A 26,361-nucleotide genomic window follows, 5' to 3' on the forward strand; every position below is an offset into this window, starting at 1 on the left:
GGCGGTGCGCGGGAGCAGCCCGACAGCGTCGCGCGCGCAGCCGGTGGCGGCGGCCGGAGCGGACGGACGGGAGGGTCATGAGGCGGCCGTGAGCGCGCGGCCGAGCCGGCGAGGGGCCCGCGCGGGCAGCATGGAGCTGAGCCTGGAGAGTCTGGGGGGGCTGCACGGCGTGGCCCACGCGCCGGCGGGCGAGCTGCTGAGCCCGGGCCACGCGCGCTCGGCGGCGGCGGCGGCCGCGGCGGCGCAGCACCGCGGCCTGGTGGCGCCGGGGCGCCCGGGGCTGGTGGCCGGCATGGCCAGCTTGCTGGACGGCGGCGGCGGCGGCGGCGGGGCCGCGGGGGCCGCGGGGGGCGCGGGCGGCGGCGCCGATTTCCGCGGGGAGCTGGCCGGCCCGCTGCACCCCGCGATGGGCATGGCCTGCGAGGCGCCCGGCCTGGGGGGCACCTACACCACGCTGACGCCCCTGCAGCACCTGCCCCCGCTGGCCGCCGTGGCCGACAAGTTCCACCAGCACGCGGCGGCCGCGGCTGTGGCCGGGGCGCACGGCGGCCACCCCCACGCGCACCCGCACCCCGCGGCCGCGCCGCCCCCGCCGCCCCCGCCGCAGCGCCTGGCCGCCAGCGTGAGCGGCAGCTTCACCCTCATGCGTGACGAGCGCGCCGCGCTCGCCTCCGTGGGCCACCTCTACGGGCCCTACGGCAAGGAGCTGCCGCCCATGGGCTCGTCCCTGTCGCCGCTGCCCAACGCGCTGCCGCCGGCCCTGCACGGCGCCCCGCAGCCCCCGCCGCCGCCGCCGCCGCCGCTGGCCGCCTACGGCGCGCCGGGCCACTTGGCCGGGGACAAGCTGCTGCCCCCCGCTGCCTTCGAGCCGCACGCCGCGCTCCTGGGGCGCGCCGAGGACGCGCTCGCCCGCGGGCTGCCCGGAGGCGGCGGCGGCGGCGGCGGGGGCGGCGGCGGCGCGGGCGGCGGGGGGCCCGCGGGGCTGCTGGCACCGCTGGGCGGGCTGGCGGCCACCGGGGCGCACGGGCCGCACGCGGGCGGCGGCGGCGGCGGCGGCGGCGGCGGCGGCGGGCCCGGGGCGGGCGCGGCGGCCGAGGAGATCAACACCAAAGAGGTGGCCCAGCGCATCACGGCCGAGCTGAAACGCTACAGCATCCCGCAAGCCATCTTCGCGCAGCGCATCCTGTGCCGCTCGCAGGGGACCCTCTCCGACCTGCTGCGGAACCCCAAGCCCTGGAGCAAACTCAAATCCGGCCGCGAGACCTTCCGCAGGATGTGGAAATGGCTGCAGGAGCCCGAGTTCCAGCGCATGTCGGCGCTGCGCCTCGCAGGTAAGGGGGGGGATGCGGGATGCGGGGGTGCGCACGGCCGGGATGCTCCCCGGCGGCTCCCGGCGCCCGGCGCTGCGCGGTCCTGGGCCCGGGAGCAGCGACCGGCAGCACCGTCGCCCGAGGCGGGGAAGGGCCCTCGGAGCGGCGCTGGGCCCCCGGAGGCGCGTCTGGGCTTCTGGGTACCCCCTTTCCCACCGGGGAGAAGCGGGGCGCTTGGGCAGGGTCGTAGCGGGGGGCTTGGGGCCTTGCCCTCCAAGCAACTTGCAGGGGAGCTCGGGGGTGTGTGTGTGTGTGCGTGTGTGTGCGCGCGCGCGCGCTCCCGCGCCTTAAGGGGGTGCTCTGGCCCGCTCCGCTGGGGTCCCACTTCCCTCCGGGCCGAGGCCGAGACGAGCGCGAAGGGGGAAGCACTGAGCCGGGCCGGGATCGCGCTCAGCCGCCGGGTCCCAGCGCGCGGTTCTTTGTAGCTCGGGCCCCCGCGATCAATAGCCCCCTCCCCTCCTCCGGCCGCTGGCAAAGGTCACCGGAGAACGGGCGGGGGAGGGGCGGCCCGGGGGACCCTCGCCCGCGCGGGGGTCTGGAGGCCTTTACAGGCCGGCCGGCCGCAGGCGCCAGTGGCGTTTGCCTGGGGGGGTGTGAAGGGGGGGCTCCAGGGGCGCCTCGTCTTTTTCGATGGGAGCTTGGTCTTTTCAGCTCTGGGCTTTGTTGGGGGTCGGTGGCCCCCCCTTTATCTCTTCCCTTCCTCCTCTCTCCGTCTCTGTTGGTCTCTGTCTCTCTGGTGACACTCAGGGTTCGGCCCCCAGGGACACTTGCCCCCTTGGCGACCACCATCGGCTTCTTCGCAGTCTCAGGCAGGCGGCCCCCTCCTCTGAGTGCAGGTGGGGGTGCGGGAGACGCCCCCCACCTATGCCCAGAGCGCCTCTCTCTCTCTCTCTCTCTCGCCCTGTTAAACGCGGGGGCCGTGGCTGCTGCCGTGGGGACAATAGCCGCTTGGAGCGAGCGGCCGATCGATCGCTTCTCGGCGCTCGGGGCCAGCGGAGCTGAGGGGGGGTCGCTGGGGCGCAAAGTCTCGCGCAGGGGAGGAGGGCTGGGGCCCGCTGGGGGGCTGGATGGAGCAGGCGCTGGGGGGAGGGTTGGGCTGCGGAGGTGGGGGGGGGGCTCGCTTTCTCCCTCCCCCTCCTCCCAGGTGGGTTGGACCCAGCTGGTGCCTCAGTTTCCCCCCTTCTGTAGCTTCACTGAGTTACCTTCAAGGACTCCGGAAATGCATTCTCACCCAGCCTGTGTGGTGTGTGTGTGTGTGGGGGGGGGGGGTGTCATTGTTAGAAATGGCCACAAGGATCTGGAGAGTTGTGGGGGTGACACGGCCCCCCTCTGTCTAACCCACTATACCCGGCCTGTGCCAGCATTCAACCGCACTGGGAGCCCTGACATCAGCCGTGTCCACACATAGCCCTGGCCTTCCCGCACAGGGAGGGGGCAGGGAGGGACAGGTGACCACCCCCTCCAGTCCCCATGTGCTCTGGTCAAAAGGGGGGGGGCGGTTTGGAGGCTTCGTTGCAGGCTAAGACGTGAACCCCCGCCTTGTCCCGTTTTTCTGGCCTTTCCGGGAGCTGTGTGACACCACCCTGCCCTTTTGGGGAGGTCAGGTCACCCCTGAGTCCCCCCCACTCTGTGAGACACCCCCAGAGAGGGAGTCTTGGAGAGATAAGCCTGAATTTCCCTCCCACCGCTGTGGTATCTACAGAGGGGTAAACTGAGGCCCCTTGGCGCTGATCTATGGGTTGCTGTGTGGACCCCGAGAGTACCCGTTTATCTCCTCTGATGAAGTGTCCGCGCCTCAGGGGTGCAAGCCGCGTGAGGAATGAATGTGGGGTCCCCGCAGAGCCCGGCGAAGGAGGGGGCGGATCAGACACTGGGACCCCCGCCTGCCTCTGGCACCTCTGGTGACCCCGAGGACCCAGCTCCGAGGCTCCCGGGCGGCGCCCGCTCTGGCCGCACCTTGAGAGACCTGGGAAGGGACCGCGGAGTAATTAGACGCCAGGCGGCCAAGAGGCCTTTAGTTCCGGTTGCTGCGTAAATGAAAAGACTTTAAGTGGCGGCAAATCGCCGCGGTTAGGGGAGGCGGTGGGGCGCGTCCCCCACCGCCACCGTGCCCAGCATTCCCCGACGGAGACCCCGTCCAGCCGGCCCCTTGGCACCCTGGCGCACCCCGATGGGAGGGAGGCGTCACCACCTCCACCAACTCTGCTCCGGCTCAGCCTGGACACCCAAGTTCAAGAAACTCCCTTGGGTCTTGGAGCTTGGCGGGGGGGGGGGGGGGGGGGGGATATGCTCTCTGGGGGGGGGTCACAGAAAAAAAAAGACACACAGAGATGGAGAGGAAAGAGGAAACCAGAGAGAAGACAAAAGAGATCGGCCAGACCGAGAGAGGATGGAGCCGGGAAGCCGAATTCCCAAAGACCCGAAAGAGCCCCGGAGACAGACAGACAAAGCGGGGCGCTCTGCTCAGCTCCCCCCTGCCCAGCTCTGACCCGAGAAAGGGATGGTCCAATTGCTCAGAAGCATTCAGAGAAATCCAGCCAGATAACCTCAGGACTCCTCGCCAGAGTGCTCCAGGCCAGCCGTCGCCTCGTGCCTCAGTTTTACCCACCTGTACAATGTATGCAATGGGAGGCGTCTGGCAAGCTGAGATTTGGGGGAAGCCCCCCCCAATACTGGTCCTGTAGCCCAACCTCTCCCCTCAACCCACTGTCTCGGGGTCCTCACTTCGCTGGGGTCAGTGACGCCTCGAGACCCAGCCAGCTCTCCCAGGGCCCATCTTAAACAGTAATTACGGGAGAGGGGGCTGGGGGAGGGGCCGTGAGCTGGGGTGGGGGTGGGGGCGGTCGATGAATTCGAATTACCGTCTCTAATTCATCACCCACGCCAGGTCGATCGCTTCAGCCGGCTTCAAATATTGTTAAAATTGCAACTCAGGAGGAAAAAGTATTTTTTTTTTGGTAACTGATCAGGAAAAATATATGCATAAAATTAAATATCAGAGAAAAAAACAGTTGGAAGAAGGCTAGATACACACACACACACAATTGCGTGCGCGTGCACACACACGCACAATCACGCACAAGCACACACACACACCTGCTGCTGAGTGAGGTGGGAACTCAGAATTATGGGGGAGAAAGGGTGGAAGACGGCTTGGGGGAAACTGAGGCAGGGAACATGGAGGGACCCGGCGCAGGACCCAGTAATGGCGGATCTGGGGGTGCTGTGGGCCCTGCAGGGTTCTCCGGAGCTGAGGTCTGAAAAGGAGAAAAGCCAACCAGTGTCCTATGGGGGCTGGGCTCCCCTGCACCCCACTTCCTGCTCACCCCCTCTGCGGCAGGGGTTCTGTGGGAAAAGGGTTTGAGGGTGTAGATTGTCAACCTGCAAGATCCAACCTGATGCCCCCCTTTTTTGGTTGTTTTTGGGCCACACCCGGCGGTGCTCAGGGCTGACTCCCTTCTCTGTGCTCAGGGTTCACTTCTGGGGGTGCTCAGAGAAAATAAGGGGTGCCTGGGATCAGGCCCAAGGTGGCCATGTGCAAGGCAAGAGCCTTACTTTCTGCACTAATGCCCTGGGCTTCTGACGAACCCCCTTTGGAGAGAATCCTATGAGAACTGAATGTTCCCCCAAATTCTCCCATACCTTCTGTCAAAACCTCATTTTCCATTGCAAAGGGTCTACACCGCTTTTTGACCCATTCCCCCACCGAAAAAAAATCCCAGCAGGAAATTTGGGGAGCAGGCTTTCCCTGGATCCCGTCACTGATCATGGTGGAGGGCCTGAGCCTCAGTTTCCTCATCTGAGAAATGGGCACAATTCCACACCCTTTGCTGAACCTAGGCTTCAGCCGAACACTCATACCTTTTCCTATGCAGAGGGGCCAGAGAGGAGAGGGCAGGTGGGATGGGGAGATGGGGAGTGGGGTGCCTGAAGCCCCCCACTTCATGGTGCACCCCCAGAAATGAGAGATAGAATGAGTTTTTGAACTAAAGCCAGGTTTTGGGTTTTGTTTGGGGGGACCACACCCGAAAGTGCGCAGGGCTGACTCCTGGCTCTGTGCTCAGGGATCGCTCCTCGCAGGCTCAGGGGGTCCTAGGGGGTGTCGGGGATCGAACTTGGGTTGGCTGTGTGCAACCCTTCCTGCTGTGCTATCTCTGTCTTTGGGGGGGCACACCCCTGACAGTGCTCAGGGGGACCCTGTGTGCTGAGGAAGGAAAGGGGGTGCAGGGTTCCCCCCTTTGAGCCTCCCCGCAGCAGTGGCCTGCTGGCACCTGGCTGGTCCCATTTTAGGGGCCCGCAGCTGAGACTGGGAGTCACCGGCCTCTCCTTGTGTCCACCCCACACCCGTGAGATAGAAGCTGGTCCCAAGAGGAGGGGGCAGCATCCACCCACGGGGCGCCGCTCACACCCCTGCAGTGACAGGCACCGGGTGGCACAGGGCCGCCCGCCCCCCCGCCCCCCGCAGAAGCACAGGGAAGAGGGGCCAGGGCCAAGCTGGCACCGGGTCTAGTGACACCGGTCAGGGGGGCAGGACCGGGTGGCGCCCTCTAGTGGTTGGTGAGACCCTTAGAGAGGTTGCCTGAGGGCCGGGTCCCTCCCCTGGGGGAGCCACGGGGGACTGTGGGATGAGGGGGTCAGCGCGGGATGTCCCTGGGCCCATAATCCCTTCTTGAGGCCACAGGGGACAAGCCCACCAGCTGCAGTCACATCCGGTCGCTCCAGGCTCCCTCAGCCCAGAAATCCCCTCCCTCTCCCCTCCCCCCCCCTTCTTCCTCTCCCCTCCTCCTCCTCCTCCTCCTCCTCCTCCTCCTCTTCCTCCACCTCCTCCTCCTCCTCCTCTTCCTCCACCTCCTCCTCCTCCTCCTCCACCTCCTCCTCTTCCTCCACCTCCTCCTCTTCCTCCACCTCCTCCTCTTCCTCCTCCTTTTCCTCCACCTCCTCCTCTTCCTCCACCTCCTCCTCCTCCTCCTCTTCTTCCACCTCCTCCTCCTCCTCCTCCTCCTCCACCTCCTCCTCCTCCTCCTCCTCTTCCACCCCCTCCTCCACCTCCTCCTCTTCCACCTCCTCCTCTTCCTCCACCTCCTCCTCCTCCTCCTCCTCTTCCTTCTCCTCCTCCTCCACCTCCTCATCTCCCACCCGCTCCTCCACCTCCTCCTCTTCCACCTCCTCCTCTTCCTCCTCCTCTTCCTCCACCTCCTCCTCCTCCTCCTCCTCCTCTTCCTCCACCTCCTCCTCCTCCTCCTCTTCCTCCACCTCCTCCTCTTCCTTCTCCTCCTCCTCCTCTTCCTCCACCTCCTCCTCCTCTTCCTCCACCTCCTCCTCCTCTTCCTTCTCCTCCTCCTCCACCTCCTCATCTCCCACCCCCTCCTCCACCTTCTCCTCTTCCACCTCCTCCTCTTCCTCCTCCTCTTCCTCCTCCTCTTCCTTCCTGGTGTTCAGACCCCCATCCCTGCTTCATCAGCTGCAAGCACCTCTTGGGGTTCCCTCCGGGCTGCCTGAGGCCCCGGGGGGGGGGGGGGGGTCTCTGCAGAAGCTCCCTTGTGTCCTCCCTCACTTCCTTCCGTCCTGTGGGAATGCTGGACCCACCACGGACAAAGCAGGAGGAGGCCTGCGTGTCTGAGCCCGTGCTGGGCTTCGCCTGGGAGCCCGAGAACTGGTTTGAATCAAGTTTTTAATTAAATATGCACCTTGATCAATAAGGAAGGCCTGGCTGGTGGGGGAGGGGAAGGACTGAGCGGGGATGCCAGCCCCTGGGTCTCAGTTTCCCCAGAGCCTAAGGAGGGGCTCGGACCAGTCGCCAGGGCCCCCCTCCCCCCGCCGCGGGGACGGACTTGGGGCTGGAGAGTCTTTCGACCTCGTGAGTCACAAAGATTAAAGCCACGGACTCAGCAGACGGCAGACGCGCAGGAGACCAGGAGGCGCGTCCTGAGCTGGGACCCGGGAAGCGCGCGCAGATTCGGCACGGACGGGTATGGACTCGCGCACAAAGGCACGAACACGCCCGGAACCCGGGACAGACGCACGCGCACTAGGGTACGGACACACGCACTGACCGACCCGACGGAAACTCGCCCAGATGGTACCGGTAGGACACGCGCAGAGAATCCAAGGATAGAAACGCTCAAGAATGGCGTGTAAACTCCTGCGGGGACGCGAGTGTGGACACGCAGAAACGCGAGTGTGGACACTCACAGAGATCCCAGTGTGGACCCACACGGAAACCGGAGAGTGGACACGTAGAGACGCGAGTGTGGACACTCACAGAGATGCCAGGCTGGATCCGCTCAGACATGCGAGCGTGGACCCGTTGGAGACGCAAATACGAACGTGCTCAAGGACGCCAGTGTGGACACGCAGACACGCCAGTGTGGACACGCACGAGACGCGAGTGTGGACGCGCTTAAAGACGCGGGTGTGGACACGCAGAAAGGCCAGCGTGGACTGCACGGAGATGTCGGTGTGGACCCGCTCGGAGAAGCAGGTGTGGCCGCGTGGGGACGGGGGTCGCGTTCGCAGAGGCCAGGAGCGCGCAGACGTCACCCCCACCCCAGCGCCGACGCCGCCCGCCGGCCGCGGGCTCTGGCCCGCTCTGGCCCGTGGAGACGCGCGCGGAGCTGGGGGCCCACCATCCCCCCCCACACACACGTAGAAGCCGCTTCGTCAAGTGCTGAAGACGGAGCCTGACCAGGTGTGACCCGCTTCTGTTCCCAAACGCCGCGTCGGCGTCGCATGGGCCGACTTGGCGGGGAGCGCATGGAGCCGACCCCGCACCCCGCACGGCCCAGCCCACAGCGGCCTCCTGGAGAATCCTCCGGCTGGGGGCTCCACCCTGTCGAGGGCCCAGGGGTGGCGGCAGCTCGGGGCGCCTGCTGGGAGGAGCGTGGACTTAGGGGGACCGAGGGCGGGCAGCAGGGCAAGGAGTGACCAGTAACACCGTAGTGGACGGTGGTCCCTGCACCCTGATGCTCTCCTCCCATCAAAAAATATAGCAGTGGGGCAGGATGGTTGCCTTGATCAGCGGGTGGGACGGTTGCCTTGAACTCGCCGGACCAGGGTTTGATCTCTGGCACTCCATTGGGTCTCCAGAGCCCGCCAGGAGTGATCCCTGAGCTCAGAGGCAGGAGTCAGCCCTTTTCACGGCTGGATGGGCTCCCCAAATCAAAATGAATTAATTTAAATAATTTTTAAAATCATATTTGAGGGGCCAGGGAAAGCGCTTGTCTGGCATGACAGGGTTGATCCGCGTTTGATCCGTGACACCCCAGAGTGTCCCCCCACTGTGGGCCCCACCAGGAGTGATCCCTGAGCATTGCCCAATGTAATCCCCCCTCCCAAATTGAGACCTTGGCCAGGTTCCAGACTGAAATAGAGCCAGAAGCTTCCTGCACGGCCCTCTCCTCCCCCAAGCCCCTCTGCCAGTTCTGGGAATGGCCGTTTTTGCCCCAATTGGACGGCAAGTCCTTGTCTTGTTCTTAAAGAAGCCGGAGAGATTGCACAGTGGGGAAGGTGCTGGCCACTGACTCACCTGCCCTGCCGTCCTAGAAGCACACGGGGTACCCTGAAGGAGAGAGAGAGAGAGAGAGAGAGAGAGAGAGAGAGAGAGAGAGAGAGAAGGAAGGAAAAAGAAAAAGGGAGGGAGAAAGAAAGAAAGAAAGAAAGAAAGAAAGAAAGAAAGAAAGAAAGGGAAGGAAGGGAGGATGGGAAAGAAGGAAGGAAAGATAGAAAGAAAGAAAGAAAGAAAGAAAGGAAGGAAGGAAGGAAGAAAGAAAGGAAGAAAGAAAGAAGGAGGGGGCTGGAGCGACAGCACAGCATGTAGGGTGTTTGCCTTGCACGCTGCCGGCCTGGGTTCAAATCCCAGCTTCCCATATGGTCCCCTGAGCACTGCCAGGAGTAATTCCTGAGTGCAGAGCCAGGAGTAACATCTGAACATCGCCAGGTGTGACCCAGAAAGAAAAAAAAATGAAAGAGGGAGGAAATTTAGGAAGGGAAAAGAAAAAGGGAGGGAGGGAGAAAGAAAGAAAAAGAAAGAAGAAAAAAGGAAGGAAGGAAGGAAGGAAGGAAGAAAGGAGGGAGGGAAGGAGAGAAGGAAGGAAGGAGGGAAGGAGAGATGGAAGGAAGGAAGGAAGGAAGGAAGGAAGGAAGGAAGGAAGGAAGAGGGAGGGAGGGAAACGGGGCAGCCCCCCTTGCTGGTTTCTCTCCCCAGGCCCCCAACACTCCACATCAGAAGGAGGAGATCCCCCCCTTCCTTCCAGCACTGGCCTAAGAGCTTTCACTCTCTTTTGGGGCTCAGGCCACCCCCCCCCCTCCCCCCCGGTGCTCAGGGGCTACTCCTGACTTGGGGACTCACTCGTGGCGCCAGGGCGGCCTGGGAAGTGTGGGGGTCAGCAGGACGCCAGCCCGCTCCTGCCCCTCCCTGTGCTCCCCCCTCGACTCCCTCATGGGGACTTGCGGTTCCTGCCTGGCCTGTGCTGGTGACCCCTGCCCCCCACAGACACTTCAGCTGCACCCGGGAGCGGGGGGTGGGGGGGTCGTGGGGGTGAGTGTGAGAGTGGGTGAGTTTATCTGGGGATTAAATCCGGGTCATTGACAAGCGCGGGTGCCCCCCCCCCGGACCGCCCCCCTACCCTGTCTGGTGAGCCGGGCTCTCCCGTTTCCTGCTGTTTCCCGTCATTTTTCTCAAATCCATCTCCAGTGCCAGCTGGTCGCAGCCACTTGCAACCTTTCCATTCTTCGCTTTGATTTATTCATTTGCTTTTAGTGTTTGGGCCACACCTGGCCATGCTCAGGGCTGACTCCCGGCTCTGTGCTCAGGGACCACTCCTGGCGGGGCTCGGGGAACCCTGTGGGGTGCCGGGGGATCCAACCCGGGTCAGCGGCGTGCAAGGCCAATGCCCTCCCGGCTGTCTTATTGCTCTGGTCCACTGGCCTCATTTTATTCTCATAAATAAAAAGCCCAGAGTGAGTGTGTGTGTGTGTGTTGTGTGTGTGTGTGTGTGTGTGTGTGTGTGAGAGAGAGAGAGAGAGAGAAACATGTGCTGACTCAGTTTGCCCCCAGTGAGGCTGAGGGATGGGGGGAGGGGTCTTTATGACTGAAGGTGCCAGCTTGGGGCATCCCAAGGACATCCGTGCCCCCCACCCAGGGATCCAGCAGATGGAGCCCCCAGGGAGGAACCGCGGGAGGCCTGCGGGGGCGGCGGGGGGGGGGGGGCGGAGGGAGAACCTCATTTCCCTGATAAGTCTTTGAAAGGCTCAGAACTAATTTGAAAATGCGGCCATTAAAATCCCATCAGGATGGGCGCGGAGCGAGGCAGCCGCTCAGCTCAGCGGCTGGAGGACGCAGATGGATGAACAGGGAAGAGGTGCTGAGCCCAGGCCTGGCACTGCCTGGAGCACCGCCCCCCCCCCCAGGTAGCTCTTAGCACTGCTGGGTGTGGCCCCCTAAAAAAGATGAGGCAAAACATAAAAGGCGATACATTTTCTGGGGCTGGAGGAACAATCTGGCAGGGAGGGCGCTTGTCTTGCACGCAGTCAACCTGGGTTCGATTCCTGGCACCCCCTAGGGTCCCCTGAGCCCCACCAGGAGTGATCCCTGAGGGCAGAGCCAGGAGTAACCCCCGAGCACCGCTGGGTGTGGCCCCCAAAGAAAACAAAAGATGAGGGGCTGGAGCAAAAGCACAGTGAGGAGGGCATTTGCCTTGTACGCGGCCGACCTGGGTTCGATTCCCAGCATCCTATATGGGCCCCGAGCACCGCCAGGAGTAATTCCTGAGTGCAGAGCCAGGAGTAACCCCCCCCCCCCCCGCCCCGTGCATGGTCGGGTATGATCCAAAAACAAATCAAAATAAAATTTAAAAAAAAGAAGAAGATGCGGGACTCTGGAGGTCCCTGTATGTATGACTTGGCACCCCCAAAGGCCCCCCTCTTTCCTGACTTGATGACCCCATTCTTATGTGTGTGTGTGTGTTGGTGGGGGGTTACCACACCCAGTGGTGCTCAGGGCTTACTCCTGGCTCTGCACTCAGGGATCACTCCTGGAAAGTTGAGGGGACCCTGTGGGGTGCCAGAGATCTAACCTGGGTCAGCCAGCACCCTCCCCACTGTGGTATCACTATCACTCCCACCCCAGGACCCCCTTCTTTGTGACTCTCTGTACCATAGGCAGTTCTCATGGTGGCTCAGTCTGAGGGGAGAAGGTGCTGGGGGGGGGGGGGCGCGCCTCTCACATGGGACCGGAAGGCAGCTGGTGGCTGGGGCGGGCCTTATCACCAAGGAAACCGGTTCCCTATTGAAAGCCAGGGAGGGAGTACTGAGCACAGTAGGGGGCTGGGGAGCGAGTGGCTCGGACCCCATACTCTTACCCGGTGCCCAGCTGGGGGCAGGCCCTTAAATGGGCACCAGAGTGACTCCATGGCTGCTCGGGGCACAGCACAGAGTAAGGAGGCCAGAAAGATGGGGTGTCTCCATCCATGAATGCTGGGTTTCCCCTTGAATCCAGCCCGCTGGGTCACCTCTCTGACTTCTTTTTTTTTTTTTTCTTTTTGGGTCACACCCTGCGATGCACAGGGGTTACTCCTGGCTCTGCACTCAGAAATTATTCCTGGCGGTGCCTAGGGGACCATATGGGATGCTGGGAATTGAACCCCGGTTAGCCGCGTGCAAGGCAAACGCCCAACCCACTGTGCTATCGCTCCAGCCCCACCCCTCTGATCCTTGACCCCTTTCCCATAGAGCTTCTTCCCCTGGATGTCTCCAGATCCCAAGCTTGAGTATTTGGGGCCCCCAGCTGACTTCCACACCCACCCCCCACCTGCTGACTCCCCTTCCCCCAGCCAAGACCCCTCCCCGTAGACCCCCTGCAGGGCAATCAGAGTCACTTTCCTGTAGCTGCTTGAGTTCAGCCCAAGGCCACAATAACATCAGGACACAGTAGCACCCCTCCCATGGTGTCAGTGACATAATCCCCACAGGGCACAGTCCCTGGCGGGGGGGGGGGGGGGGGGGGCTGTTGTAAGCCACCAGGTCCTCACCTGTGCCCCTGTGAGGTTGTTCTGTCACACTTCCACACAGCTGAACCCAGTAGTGTCACACACAGTAGGTGCCTTATAAAGGTATGCATGTAGGTGGGTGGAGAAGTGGGTGAATGGAGGGTGATGGATGGATGAATTGCGTTTGGGGGTTGTGGGTGAGGGGATGGATGGCTAGATTGGAGGATGGGGTGCATGGATGGTGGGGGGATGGGGGTAGGTGGAGAGATTGGAGAATGGATGGGCGGAGGAGTGGATGAGTGAGTGAATGCATGGATCAGTGGGGATGGATGGATGGATGGATGGATGGATGGATGGATGGATGAATGGATGGATGGATGGATGGATGGATGGATGGATGGGTGAATTGGGATGGAAAGAAGGAAGTATAGGTTGTGTTCGGGGGATGGTAGATTGGGGGATGATGGGTGAGGATGGATGAATGGATGAGTGGTTGGGTAGATGGATGGATGGATGGATGTGGGTGAGTGGGTGGCGGGTAGATGGGTGGGAAAGCTGATGAATGGATGGGTGGGTGGATGGGTGGATGGGAAAGTGGCTGGATGCATGGGAGGGGAGATGTGGGTGGATGGAAGGGTGAGTGGGGGGAGCGGATGGGTGGGTAGGTGGGTGATGGATGAATGGGTAGGTGGGGGGATGAATTGATAAATGGATGGATGAGGGGATGGATGGATGAAGGGATGGATGGCGGACAGGTGGATGGGTGAGTGTGATGAATGGATGGGTGGAGGGATGGTGAGTGGATGGATGATGGGTGATGGATGAGTGGATGAAATGATGGGTAGATGGGTGATGAGTGGGTGGGTGGATGAATGGATAGGTTGATGGATGGATGGATGGATGGATGGATGATGAGTGGGTGATGCATGTGTGAGTAGAGTGGATGGATTGAGAGAGGGGGTGGTGGATGTCGGGAAGGTGCTGCAGATTCCCTCACTTCGACATTCTTTCAGAGCCTGGGTCACAAAATTTATGGCCCCAGTGCAGGGGGACAGGCACCTCCTTTTACACAGGAGGACACAGGGTCATGGGTCGCTGTGAACGCGGGACACCAGGCTGTCGCTCTCCAGTGTGTACTCAAGGCTGCTCATACCACAGAATCCAGATCCCGCATCCCCACAGCCCAGAAATGTGCGTGTGTGTGTCTGTTGTCTGTCTGTGTGTGTGTCTGTGTGTGAGTGTATATAGGAGAGTGTTGAGTTAGTGTGAGTGTGATTATCTGTAAGAGTGTGTGAGTGTATGAGTGTGTATGTAAGAGTGAGAACGTGTGTGTGTGAGTTGGTATATCTGTAGCTGGTGAGTGTGTGAGTGTGTTTGAGTGTATGTGAAAGTGTGAGTGAGAGAGTTTGAGTGTGTCAGTGTGTATGTGTGAGTGCATGAGCTTGAGCCTGTGTGTATTTGTGTGTGTGTATTTATGAATGTGGATGTGTGAGTGTGTCGGGGTGTTATATTAGTGAGCGTGTGTGGTTTTGTGTGTGTGACTATGTGTGCATTTGTGTGAGCGTGTGAGTATGTGTGTACTTGTGAGTGTGAGGATTTGTGAGGTTTTGTGGGCTCCTGCAGGGATTCAAGTATATACCCCAAACTCTCAGCCTTGGGGAGTCACCAACCACACTGTCTCTCCACCCACCTCGGCTCACCTCAGCCCCTCAACCATGTCCCCGAGCCTGACCTGGGAGGAAATTGTCACTCCAGGACAGGTGTCCTGCACGGGGTACTCGCTGCAGCACCCTGGCCTCTGCCTGGTCAGGTTCAAGTGCAGACCCCCAGGGATCGCCCCTACCTAGTTCAGAGGGAAAGTTGAGCCACTGATGGCCAGGGATGGGGACACGCCACAGATGAACTCATTCCCCAGTGACCAGTGGGAGACCTGGGGTGTGGGGTGGAGGTACTGGGAACTGGATATGGGCCTGATACCACAACACCGCCCCTCCCCCAGGCTGGAGCGATAGCACAGAGGGTAGGGCGTTTGCCTTGCACGCGGCCGACCCGGGTTCGATTCTTCTGTCCCTCTCGGAGAGCCTGGCGAGCTACTGAGAGTATCCCGCCCACGTTGCAGAGCCTGGCAAGCTCCCCATGGAATATTCAATATGCCAAACACAGGGGCTGGAGCGATAGCACAGCGGGTAGGGCGTTCGCCTTACAAGCGGCCAACATGGCCGACCCGAGTTCGATTCCTCCGCCCCTCTCGGAGAGCCCGGCAAGCTACCGAGAGTATTCGATATGCCAGACACAGTAACAACAAAGTCTCCAATGGAGACGTTACTGGGCCCGCTCGAGCAAATCGACGATCAACGGGAGGGCCTTTACCTTTTACCTTTACCAAACACAGTAACAAGTCTCACAATGGAGACGTTACTGGTGCCCACTCAAGCAAATCGATGGACAATGGGGAGGACAGTGCTACAGTGCTACCACAACCCCAGGGGAGGGTAGAGGAAGGTGTAGAGAGAAGGAGGGAGGGGAGGGGAGTTGGGTCGGAGTCTAGGACTGAATCCAGGAACCTGTGAATCCACTCTGCTATGAGCTCTCCCCACTGGGCCCCAATATTTTTGCACTGTTTGGGGCTGGAGCCATAGCACAGCGGGTAGGGCATTTGCCTTGCATGCGGCCGACCCGGGTTCGATTCCCAGCATCCCATATGGTCCACTGAGCACCGCCAGGAGTAATTTCTGAGTGTAAAACCAGGTATAACCCCTGTGCATTGCCGGGTGTGACCCCCCAAAAAAAATATATTTTTGCCTGGTTGTCTAGACCCGGTCTGCATGGAACTGGGTCCCCTCACTGACCCGCCATCCACCCCCAGAAGGCAGAGGAGTCTTGGGCCCGCAGGATTTGGCTCTCTCCTGGAGAGGACTTCTTGGAGGAAGTGCCATTTCAATGGGGCCTCGAGGGATGTGTAGGAGTTCGCGAGGGACTAAGCTGACCTCTGCTTCTTGGCCCCAGGCTCGCCAGCTCTATCCGCTTCTAGAAGATTCTAGGAGGGTTGTCAAAGCTTGAGGCCTGCTTTTCAGAAGCTGCTTCACCTCCCAGCAAGCGGGGTTCAGCTCCCAGTTCCGCCCAGAGGAGAAGTTCCCCCACCCGACGTGGGAGTTTCATGCCTCATCTCAGCCCCACCCCACCCCACATTTAAGCCTCCAGCACTGCAGAGGCTGTGGGTGGGCGTCCCCCGCACCTCCGGGTGTGGTGGGGCAGTGTCAGGACGCATCATCAGTTGATCCCAGCGATTCTCTGGCAAGACAGGAAGCAGGAAGAGAGATGCTGGGGACTGAGTCTTGGGAGCAGCTGGAATTTTTAGGCTTCCCCGACGTCCCTTAAAATTTGCTTCTCATCAAACTACTGGCAAACCCTGCCCGCCTGCCGGCCCAGTGACCTGGATTCTGGCCCCAGGCGAGGCTGCCCTCTGCTGGCCACTGTAGGAACCGCTCCTGAGCACCGGCCCCCAGAGAAGCCAGTTTGGCAATTGTGCGGTGGGGAAGGCCTCAGAGTTCATCCAAAGTCTTTTCTGTCTTTAAAAAAAAAAATGGAGAGGGGCTGGAGTGATAGCACAGCGGGTAGGGCGTTTGCCTTGCACGCAGCCAACATGGCCGACACAGGTTCGATTCCCAGCATCCCATGTGGTCCCCCGAGCACCGCCAGGAGCAATTCCTGAGTGCATGAGCCAGGAGTAACCCCTGTGCATTGCCAGGTGTGACCCAAAAAGCAAAAAAAAAAAAAAAAAAAAGAGGGGACTGGAGCGACAGCACAGTGGGTAGGGAGTTTGCCTTGCACATGGCCAACCCAGCATCCCATAGGGTCCCCCGAGCAGAGCCAGGAGTAACCCCTGAACATCACCGGGTGTGATCCAAAAAGCAAAAAATAAATAAATAAAATTTAAAATTGGGGGGGGGGGTCACACCTGGTGTTACTCCTGGCTCTGCACTCAGGAATCACTCCTGGTGGTGGTGTTCAGGGGACCCTATGAAGTGCCGGGGATTGAACGCAGGCCAGCTGCATGCAAGGCGAGTGCCCTCCCTGTTTCCCTTGGGCCCCAGAAGTCTCTTCTAGATCAACTTTGACCTCCCCGGGTCCCAGAGGCCAGTCCCAGCCTCTCCCTGTCCCTGGACCTCCCCAAATCCAAATGAAAGTTCTGAGATGTCAGTTGTCAGATATGGAGAGAGCCTGGGGTCTGGGCCTTGGTATACAAGCCCTGAGTTCCATCCTCTGCATTGTATGGGCCCCACAGGGTGACCCTGGTGTCCCCCAGCAATGCTCAGGGGTCCCTCAGGAAGCAGGAGAGAGGAGGGAAGGGAAGAAGGAAAGGGGAGGAGGGAGAGGAGCAAATAACTGAGCCCTTGGGTGCTCCAAGCACCTCAAGATTAGATGCTGAGGGACCCGGAGCAATAGCACAGTGGGGAGGGCGTTTGCCTTGCACGCGGCCGACCTGGGTTCAATTCCCAGCATCCCATATGTTCCCCCGAGCACTGCCAGGAGTAATCCTGAGGAGGCAGAGCCAGGAGGAAACCCTGAGCATTGCCGGGTGTGACCCCAAAAACAAAAACAAACAAACAAACAAAAAAAAATAGAAAAAAAGAAAGATTTGATGCTGAAGCAACAAATTTTTTAGGCTCTGGATCATGAATGGGTTGACCTGGATCCAAACCCTTACAGTGAGCCCCAGTTTCAGTGCTAAGATGGGGTGGCAGCCGTCTTCATGGGGAGGTACTTAAGAAGACCAGGAGTCGAGAGATATGAAAATGTGAAGTTAGATGAGGCGGCCCAATGGTGGAGAAGGTGGCGGAGGTAGGAGGGTAAGGGGAGGTGATGGAGGAGGCGATGAAAGTTGGGATGCAGCAGCAGGTGGAGATGGTGGAGGTGAGGATGCAGATTTAGGTGATGTGGACGTGATGGAGGTGGACGAGGTGGTGCAGATGGGGGTGATGGAGGTGGGGATGCAGAAGGCGGAGATGATAGGGTGGAGATGCAGATGGAGATGATGGAGGTGAAGGAGAAAGCGATGGAGGTGGGGGAGAGGCCGGCACTGGTGGCGGTGAGGCAGGCAGCAGGACACGGCCCCTCACACATGCATGTTGTTCCCAGAGCAGATGCTGGTCAGAGCTCACTGGGGTTCCGTGGGCATCACGCATGCGCCAAGTGTGGGTCTGGTGCTGCTGCTAAGTCCGGGGCGCCCGCAGCTGCCCCTTCGCCCCTACCCTCTGCTTTCACTCCTGCTGGGGGGGGGGAGGGTACACTGGAGTGGGCGACCCTGCCAGCCTCTTCCTTGCTCCTCTACTGCTTCCTGGCTGGCATTGCAGTGGCCTTAGAGCCAGCGGGTGATGAGGGGCGCGTGGGGGCAGGGTGTGATCCTGGGTGTAAGGTGAGAGCCCAGAAGGCTGAGTTTGGCACAAAGACACCTGGCCGCACTCTGGAGGGACATTGGGGCTTATCTCCTCCCCCAACTCCCCCAGAAAGGCGCTGGGGGGGGGGGGGGCGGTGGAAGGGAGGACAAAGCTTGGTGGCGGTAAACAGCTCCGCTGGAGAGCTGGAGAGATCGATCGGGCTGGAGCAGCTGTAATTAGATTGAACGGCGGCGGCGGAGTCTCTTTTTTGCTGCAATAGGCAAAATGCGACTCTTTTTTTTTTTTTTTCCAAGGGACTCTGTTTCACTGGTGCCTCCCCTAACCTTTCCGGGTAGGGGGGTGGGGCGGTGGGGGGCCCATTAAAGCACTTTCTGGGAGAAGGAAATGTCTTGTCCTCTGACCCCTGCCCTGTCCTTTGAGGGGGGGAAGAGAAAAAGGGGACGGAGAAATTTCTCGCTGCGTGGAGTGATCAACAGGTTCAAAAGGTGGTTCTTGGGCTGGAGCGATAGCACAGCGGGGAGGGCGTTTGCCTTGCACACGGCCAACCCAGGTTCGATCCCCAGCATCCCACATGGTCCCCCGAGCACCGCCAGGAGTGATTCTTTTTTTTTTTTTTTTGCTTTTTGGGTCACACCCGGCAATGCTCAGGGGTTACTCCTGGCTTACGCACTCAGGAATTGCTCCTGGCAGTGCTCAGGGGACCATATGGGATGCTGGGAATCGAACCTGTGTCGGCCACGTTGGCTGCGTGCAAGGCAAACGCCCTACCTGCTATCGCTCCAGCCCCCAAGGAGTGATTCTTGAGTGTATGAACCAGGAGTAACTCCTGTGCATTGCCGGGTGTGACCCAAAAAAAGAAGAAAAAAAGATGTGGTTCTTTTTCTTATTATTATTTTTGTGTTTGTTTTTTGGATCACCTTGCAGTGCTCAGGGCTTAATCCAGGCTCTGTGCTCAGAGATCATTCCTGGTATGTAAATACTCAGGGACATAGATGGGGCTTCAAGATTGATTTAATCCACATGCAAGGCAAGCGCCCTCCTCACTGAGTTATCTCTATGACCCCCAAATTTAATTTAATTATCTTTTGGTTTGGGGGCTGCACCCAGCTCTACTCAGGGCTCACTCCTGTCTCTACATTCAGGGTTCACTCTTATTTTTTTTTTTTGCTTTTTGGGTCACACCCAGCGATGCACAGGGGTTCCTCGTGGCTCTACACTCAGGAATTACTCCTGGCGGTGCTCGGGGGATCATATGGGATGCTGGGAACTGAATCTGGCAAACACCCTACCCACTGTGCTATTATTGCTCCAGGCTCTCAGGGGTCACTCTTGATGGGGCTTAGGGCATCATTTGGGGTGGCAGGAATCGAACCCAGGTCAGCCTCATGCAAGGCAAGCGCCCTCCCCACTGCTCTCTCTCTCAGAGCCAGGTCATCCTTGTGTATCGACAGCCTTTCTGGAAAGGCTGCCTGATATCTTGCCTCTCCTTCCCTTCTTTATCCAGCCCCAACCCACCCCCTCTGCCTCTGTCAGCTTCCCACTAGAGTGGCAGAAACACTTGCTTGATTTGCTTGAGCGGGCCCAGTAACGTCTCCATTGTGGGAATTCTTGTTACTGTGTTTGGCATATCTCGGTAGCTTGCCAGGCTCTCCAGGAGGGGCAGAGGAATCGAACCCGGCTTGGCCAGGCTGGCTGCACGCAAGGCAAACGCCCTACCGCTATGCTATCACTCCAGCAGAAACACTCTCTTATCTACGTCAAAATTGAGTCTGGGGGCCAGAGCAATAAAACCGTGAGGAGGGTGTTTGACTTCCATGCCTCCAACCCAGGGTCAATTCCTACCATCCATAGGGCCCCTGAGCACCGCCAGGAGTAATTCCTGAGTGCAGAGGCAGGAGGAACCCCTAAGCATTGCCCAGTGTGACCCCAGAGAAGACCAAAAAAAAAAAAAAGAACTGAAACTGACCATGATGGCTTCAGGAAAAATATTGTCTGCAGAAACACATGGGCTGCTAGAATGGGTTTCGCTCGCTGCCTGCCTTTCATTTCCCCAGGAATTAGGCCTCGCATAGACTCTCCCAACAAAATGCAATCGGGGGCCAGAATAATAGCACCGTGGGGAGGGCACTTGCCTTGCACTGCACGGGAGAGGCAGCCCCTACCTGGGTTCAATCCCCGTCATCCCATAGGGTCCTCCGCAGAGTCAGGAGTAACCCTTGAGCATCACCCTGTGTGGCCAAAAGAGTAAAAAAAACAAAACAAAAAACATAAAAACGCAACATTAGCCCCCCCCACACACCTAGCAACTCCTTACTGGGGGGTCCTCCTCCTGGGTGCCTTTGTCCTTCTGGCTTCTAGGTTCCCCAACCCCCATCATTTGGGGCACCCCTTTCCCTCCTCCCTCTCAGGTGGTTGAAATACACTTCTAGAATCCCATGTCTTTCCACTTTGATTGACCTTCTTCTGATGGACACATTCTTCAGTGAAGAAAGCGGATATGCCTCTTGAGTTTTGGGTCCGGATCCCCGGGTCTCCTGGGGTTTGAGAAGTCTCAAGCCCGTCTGATTCTTTTATTTTTTTCTTTTTGGGTCAGACCCGGCAATGCACAGGGGTTACTTCTGGCTCTGCACTCAGGAATTACTCCTGTCAGTGCTCGGGGGACCATATGGGAAGCTGGGAATTGAACCCAGGTCGGCCACGTGCAAGGCAAACGCCCTACCCACTGTGCTATCACTCTAGTCCCCAGTATGATTCTTATTCTTTTTTTTTTCTTTTTGGGTCATACCCAGCAATGCTCAGGGGTTACTCCTGTCTTTGCACTCAGGAATTACTCCTGGCAGTGCTCAGGGAGTAATTATGGGATGCCGGGGATAGAACCCGGGTCTGCCACGTGCAAGGCAAACGCCCTCCCCACTGTACTTTCTCTCCGGCCCCTTTTTCTTGATTTTTCTTGGCCGTTCTTGGCGGTGGCTAGGGCTTCCTCCTGGCTCTCTGCTCAGGCATCCCTCCTGGTGGTAGGTGGTGGTACTGAAGATCAAATCTGGTTTGACTCCTATTCTATTGCTCCTGCCCCCTAAGTCTGACTTTTCTCTCTGGGAGCTTCTATGACCTCTATTCTGGGACTCTGAAATTCCCCTGGGGGGGGATTTTATTTTGTTTTTAATTCATTGAACTCAGTACCCTACCTAGGGACTTTTAAACTACACCACACCCTCTTTGAATCCTGTTTTATTTTTCTTCCATTATTCATGATTTTCCAATGATTACTGGCTTCTTCTTCATTGAGTTACCTCTTTTTTGTTTTTTTGTTTAGCTTTTGGACCACATCTAGCGATTGCTCTGGACTTGCTCCAGGTCTGCACTCAGGAACGACTCCTGACAGCCCTTGGGGGACCCTATGCAGGGCTGGGGATCCATCTCAGGTCAGCTGCAAGCAAAATGAGCGCCCTCCACACTGAACTATCTCTCCAGCCCTGTATATTTTCATTCTAAGAGACTTTTCTTAGTCTTTCCTGGCCCTTTTCTTCCCCCTTCGGTTCCTTTTTTTTTATAGGTACTCCTAGTACCTTTTTCATAGGTACCTTTTCTCATGGGCTGGAGCGATAGCACAGCGGTAGGGCGTCTGCCTTGCACGCAGCTAACATGGCCAACCCGAGTTCGATTCCTCCGCCCCTCTCGGAGAGCCCGGCAAGCTACCGAGAGTATTCGATATGCCAGACACAGTAACAACAAAGTCTCCAATGGAGACGTTACTGGGCCCGCTCGAGCAAATCGATGAACAATGGGAAAACCGTGACAGTGATCTTTTTTCATAAGTACCTTTTACATAGTACCTTTTTCTTTTTCTTTTCTTTTTTTTATTAGTGAAACACCATGAGGTACAGTTGTAGATTTACAAATTTTTGTGCTTGGATCTCGGTCATACCACGATCAAATACCCATCCCTCCACCAGTGCCCATTTTCCACCACCAGGATAATATCCCTCCCCCCCATCCCCCCATCCCCCCCTGCCACTGTGGCAGGGCATTCCCTTTTGTTCTCTCTCTCCTTTTGGGCGTTGTGATCAGCAAAAGAGGCATTGAGTGGTGAACATGTTCAGTCCAGTCTACTTTCAACCTGCATCTCCCCTCCTGGGAGGATCCTCCAAACACCCTCCACTTGGTGTTCCCCTTTCTATCTGAATTGTCCTTTCCCCTAGAATACCCGGCTGGCCTCTAAGTTATGGAGTAATTCTCCTGGTGTTGATCTCAGCTATTCTTGGGTATTAATCTCATATTTTGTTACTTTATATCCCCCAGATGAATGCAATCTTTCTATGTCTATCCCTCTCTTTCTGACTCATTTCGCTTAGCATGATACTTTCCATATTGTACCACTTGTATGTAAAGTTCATGACTTCATCTTTTCTAAGAGCTACATAGTACCATAGTACCTTTTTCATAGGTGTTCTCTTGTCCAAGAAAATACTATAGAAAAGTTAAAAAGGGGGGAGCAGAGTGATAGTACAGCGGGTAGGGAGTTTGCCCTGCACACGGCCGACCTGGGTTTGATCCCCGGCATCCCATATGGTCCCCCAAGCACTGTCAGGAGTAGTTCCTGAGTGCAGAGCCAGGAGTAACCCATGAGCATCACCGGGTATGACCAAAAAAGCAAAAAAAAAAAAAAAAAAGGGATCCGGTTCAGCGTGCCTTAGCCTCCTCCTGAATTCACCCCACACCATTTCCTATACGCCTGAACCTCCATTTCTCACACCTTTTCTCTTTCCCTCTCTTTCACCTCTCTTTCCTCTCCCTACCTAGTTTTGTTTGCTTGTTTGGGAGTCGCACCTAGTGGTGCTAGAGGTACCGAAGGATGCTGGGGATAGAACCAACATTCCTGCATGTAAAACGTGCTTCTTGAGCCCGGAGCCACAGTTCAGTGGGGAGGGCATTTGCCTTGCTTGAGGCTGACCTGGGTTCGATCCCAGGCACCTCCTTTGGTTCCCAGAGTCCCGCCAGGTGTGATCCCCAAGCACAGAGCCAGGAGTCATCCCTGAGCACCGATGGGTGCTCTAGTCCTTTGAGCCTGCTCCGGGCCCCTCCCTTTCGCCCTCTTTATTAAGAGTCTCTTGGGGCTGGAGCGATAGCACAGCGGGTAGGGCATTTGCCTTGCACGCAGCCGACCCGGGTTCGATTCCCAGCATCCCATAGGGTCCCCTGAGCACCGCCAGGAGTAATTCCTGAGTGCATGAGGCAGGAGTAACACCAAAGCATCGCCGGGTGTGACCCAAAAACCAAAAAAAAAAAAAAGAGAGAGAGAGAGAGAGTCTCTAGAATGTCCTGTAACTTCTGGTCATCTGTTATCTTCGTTTGGGGCCGCACCTCATTGCTCTTGGCTCTGTGCTCAGGAATTATTCCTGATGGGGCATGGGGAGTATGCCGTGCTGGGGATGAAACCTAGCTCAGACACATGCAAGGGAAATTGATGCTTAATCAAAAAGCCTGTCAGGGCCCAGCAGAATGGGCTTCATGGAATATAGGTTAAGGGGAAATCTGGGGACCAGGAGACAGAGGCATAGGTTTGGTCCAAAATGGGGACCACCTACAATAGCAGGGGGAGGCACCACTGTGCAGGGAACATACACTCATTAGGTTTTGGGGGCTGAACTGGGGTGTTTCACCCCAGTTCCACACACGGCAATGCTCAGGGCTTACTCTTGCTCTGCACTCAGGGACCACCCAGGTAGGCTCAGGGGACCCTATGGGATGCCGGTGATCGAATCCAGGTTGGCCACATGTAAAGCCTCCTCACCAGATTATCTCTGGGCCTCTCATTAGTTATTTTTGGGTCTTACAGTGCTCAGGGATGACTCCTGGCTCTGTGCTCAGGGATCACCTCTGGTCGAGGCCCTGTGGGTTGTCGGGATCCAATCCTGGTGGGCTGCATGCAAGGCAAGTGCTTTCTCAGATGTCCTATCTCTCCAGCCCTAATTTCATTGTATCACCGCATCACTGTCCTCCTGTTCATCGATTTACTCGAGCGGGCGCCAGTAGTGTTTCATTCATCGCAGCCCTGAGATTGTAGCAGCCTCTCCTTACTCATCCTTCCCTACGGTGCCGTATTGGAGGCTCTTCCAGGGTCAGGGGAATGAGGCCGTTTATTGTTACTGTTTTTGGCATATCGAATACGCCAGGCAAGGGAGCTTGCCAGGCTCTGCCCTGCCGCCCTAATTTATTAATTTTTATTAGTGCTCGGGTGGGGGAGGGGGCATCTGCAGGTGCTTCGGGGGCTACTCTGGGCTTTGTGCTCTGGGCACGCTCCCAGTGGTGCTCAGGGGACCCTGCAGTGCTGGGGGGGGAGGGGAGCGTGCAGATCAGACAGATGCCCGGTCCAGCACCCGGATGCTATCTCCCAGTCCTCATTTCTTTTTGCCTTCCGGTGGGGACCTTGCCTTCGGGACTCTCAGAACAAACACAAGCTTTGTGCGTGGCCCCAGCAGGTCACCAGGGCTGCAGGGGGCTCTGCTTGTCCCTCAGCCCCAGTGGGAGTATCAAGAGTCGCTAGGGGCTGGGCAGTCTCTTGAGCTCCCCAAATGAAGATGCGCGGCTCTGGTCATACCAACGGCATCGCGTCGGATCTAGCTAAAGCTAAGCAGGGTCGGGCCTGGTTAGTACTTGGATGGGAGACCACATGAGGAGGTGCTTCTCCACCCAGTGTGGGGGATCCTGGGATCCTGGAGGCGTGTTGCAACACGGGGGGAGGGGCGGGGGGTTGTCGCAGCACAGGGGGGGAGGGGGGCGTCCCCCCCCCGGACATTTCAAGCCTGGTGGCACCAGCGCCTTTGGGGTACCCACGCCGATACGCATTATAGAAGTTCCTGGATCCATTCATTCCTTTTTATTTGGGGGTCGTGGGGGGGGGGGCGCTCCTGAAGACTCAGGGCTCACTCCCACTGGTGCCCGGGGAGCAGGGGTGGGGTTGACCCTGTGGGGTGGGACTCACAACCCACCCGGACATCTTTGCCGGCCCACGGATCTATTCAGGGCCGGCTCGGGTCAGTCACTGACATGTCCAGTTTCCTTACCCATCGCCGGATCCCCCGAATGTGGTCAGCCAAGGGAGGGCGGTGAAGTAGCGGATTCCAGAGTGGATTACCCTGGGCTGCGGGGAAGATGTGAGTGGCTTTGGCGAAGACCGGAGAGGCTCGTGCCGCCGGGATGGAGGCAAGGCGAGGGATACCGTCGGCCTGGACGTGCGCTCACGGAGCTTTCTCTTTGTCTCCTCGTACTTTCTCTCTCTTTCTCCCTCCCCTCCTTTCTCTCTCTCTCCCCCCTCCTTCACCTCGCCTGTCTGGCCGCCTGACTCCTGCGCGCCCCGTTCCTGCTCCTGGTTCCTGCGCGCCCCGCGCCGCGTGCCCGGTTCCTGCTCCCGGTTCCTGCGTATCCGGTTGCTGCGCGTCGCGACTCCTGCTTCTGGTTCCTTCGTGTCCGGCTTCCTGCGTGCCCGGTTCTTGCGCGCCCCGGTTCCTTCGGGCCTGGTTCCTGCGCGACCCGCTCCGTGTGCCCGGTTCCTGCTCGTCTCCTGCGCGCCCCGTTCCTGCTCCTGGTGCCTGCGCGCCCCGATCCTGCTCCTGACTCCTGCGCGCCCCGGTTCCTGCTCCTGGTTCCTGCGCGCCCCGGTTCCTGCTCCTGGTTCCTGCGCGTCCCGTTCCTGCTCCCGGTTCCTGCTCCCGGTTCCTGCTCCTGGTTCCTGCGCGCCCCGGTTCCTGCTCCTGGTTCCTGCGCGCCCCGGTTCCTGCTCCTGGTTCCTGCGCGCCCCGGTTCCTGCTCCTGGTTCCTGCGCATCCCGTTCCTGCTCCCGGTTCCTGCTCCTGGTTCCTGCGCGCCCCGGTTCCTGCTCCTGGTTCCTGCGCATCCCGTTCCTGCTCCCGGTTCCTGCTCCTGGTTCCTGCGCGTCCCGTTCCTGCTCCTGGTTCCTGCTCCTGGTTCCTGCTCCCGGTTCCTGCTCCTGGTTCCTGCTCCCGGTTCCTGCTCCCGGTTCCTGCTCCTGGTTCCTGCGCATCCCGTTCCTGCTCCCGGTTCCTGCTCCTGGTTCCTGCGCGCCCCGTTCCTGCTCCTGGTTCCTGCTCCTGATTCCCGCGCGCCCCGGTTCCTGCTCCCGGTTCCTGCTCCCGGTTCCTGCTCCCGGTTCCTGCTCCTGGTTCCTGCGCCCCCGTTCCTGCTCCTGGTTCCTGCTCCCGGCTCCTACGCGCCCCGCTCCTGGCTCCGCGCGCCCCGGCCCCGCGCGCCCCGCCGCAGCCTGCAAGCGCAAAGAGCAGGAGCAGCAGAAGGAGCGCGCGCTGCAGCCCAAGAAGCAGCGGCTGGTGTTCACCGACCTGCAGCGCCGCACGCTCATCGCCATCTTCAAGGAGAACAAGCGGCCGTCCAAGGAGATGCAGGTCACCATCTCGCAGCAGCTCGGCCTGGAGCTCAACACCGTCAGCAACTTCTTCATGAACGCGCGGCGCCGCTGCATGAACCGCTGGGCCGAGGAGCCGGCCGCGGCGCCCGGGGGCCCCGCCGGCGCCGCCGCCACCTTCTCCAAGGCTTGAGGCGCGGCCCGCCCGCACCCCAGATCCCCTGCCCCTC

The 26,361-nt window shown here is 59.1% G+C and overlaps 1 protein-coding gene across 1 annotated transcript; it reads left to right on the forward strand.

The window, feature by feature from the left end:
* On the forward strand, positions 1-26,361 carry ONECUT3 (one cut homeobox 3). Its single transcript, XM_056112787.1, has 2 exons — positions 1-1,331; positions 26,032-26,361. Exons 1-2 carry the CDS (start codon positions 131-133, stop codon positions 26,322-26,324), a joined length of 1,494 nt encoding a protein of 497 aa, XP_055968762.1. The 5' UTR covers positions 1-130; the 3' UTR covers positions 26,325-26,361.

Source organism: Sorex fumeus, unplaced genomic scaffold, assembly GCF_029834395.1.
Source record: "Sorex fumeus unplaced genomic scaffold, SorFum_2.1 ptg000019l, whole genome shotgun sequence".
Lineage (NCBI taxonomy): Eukaryota > Metazoa > Chordata > Mammalia > Eulipotyphla > Soricidae > Sorex > Sorex fumeus.

What these genes read in the sequence shown, in the direction of transcription:
- ONECUT3 (XM_056112787.1), top strand. Translation starts at nt 131, where the DNA reads ATGGAGCTGAGCCTGGAGAGTCTGGGGGGGCTGCACGGCGTGGCCCAC. An exon ending in GTCGGCGCTGCGCCTCGCAG is followed by an intron (nt 1,332 to 26,031) that starts GTAAGGGGGGGG and finishes GCCCCGCCGCAG; the next exon opens with CCTGCAAGCGCAAAGAGCAG.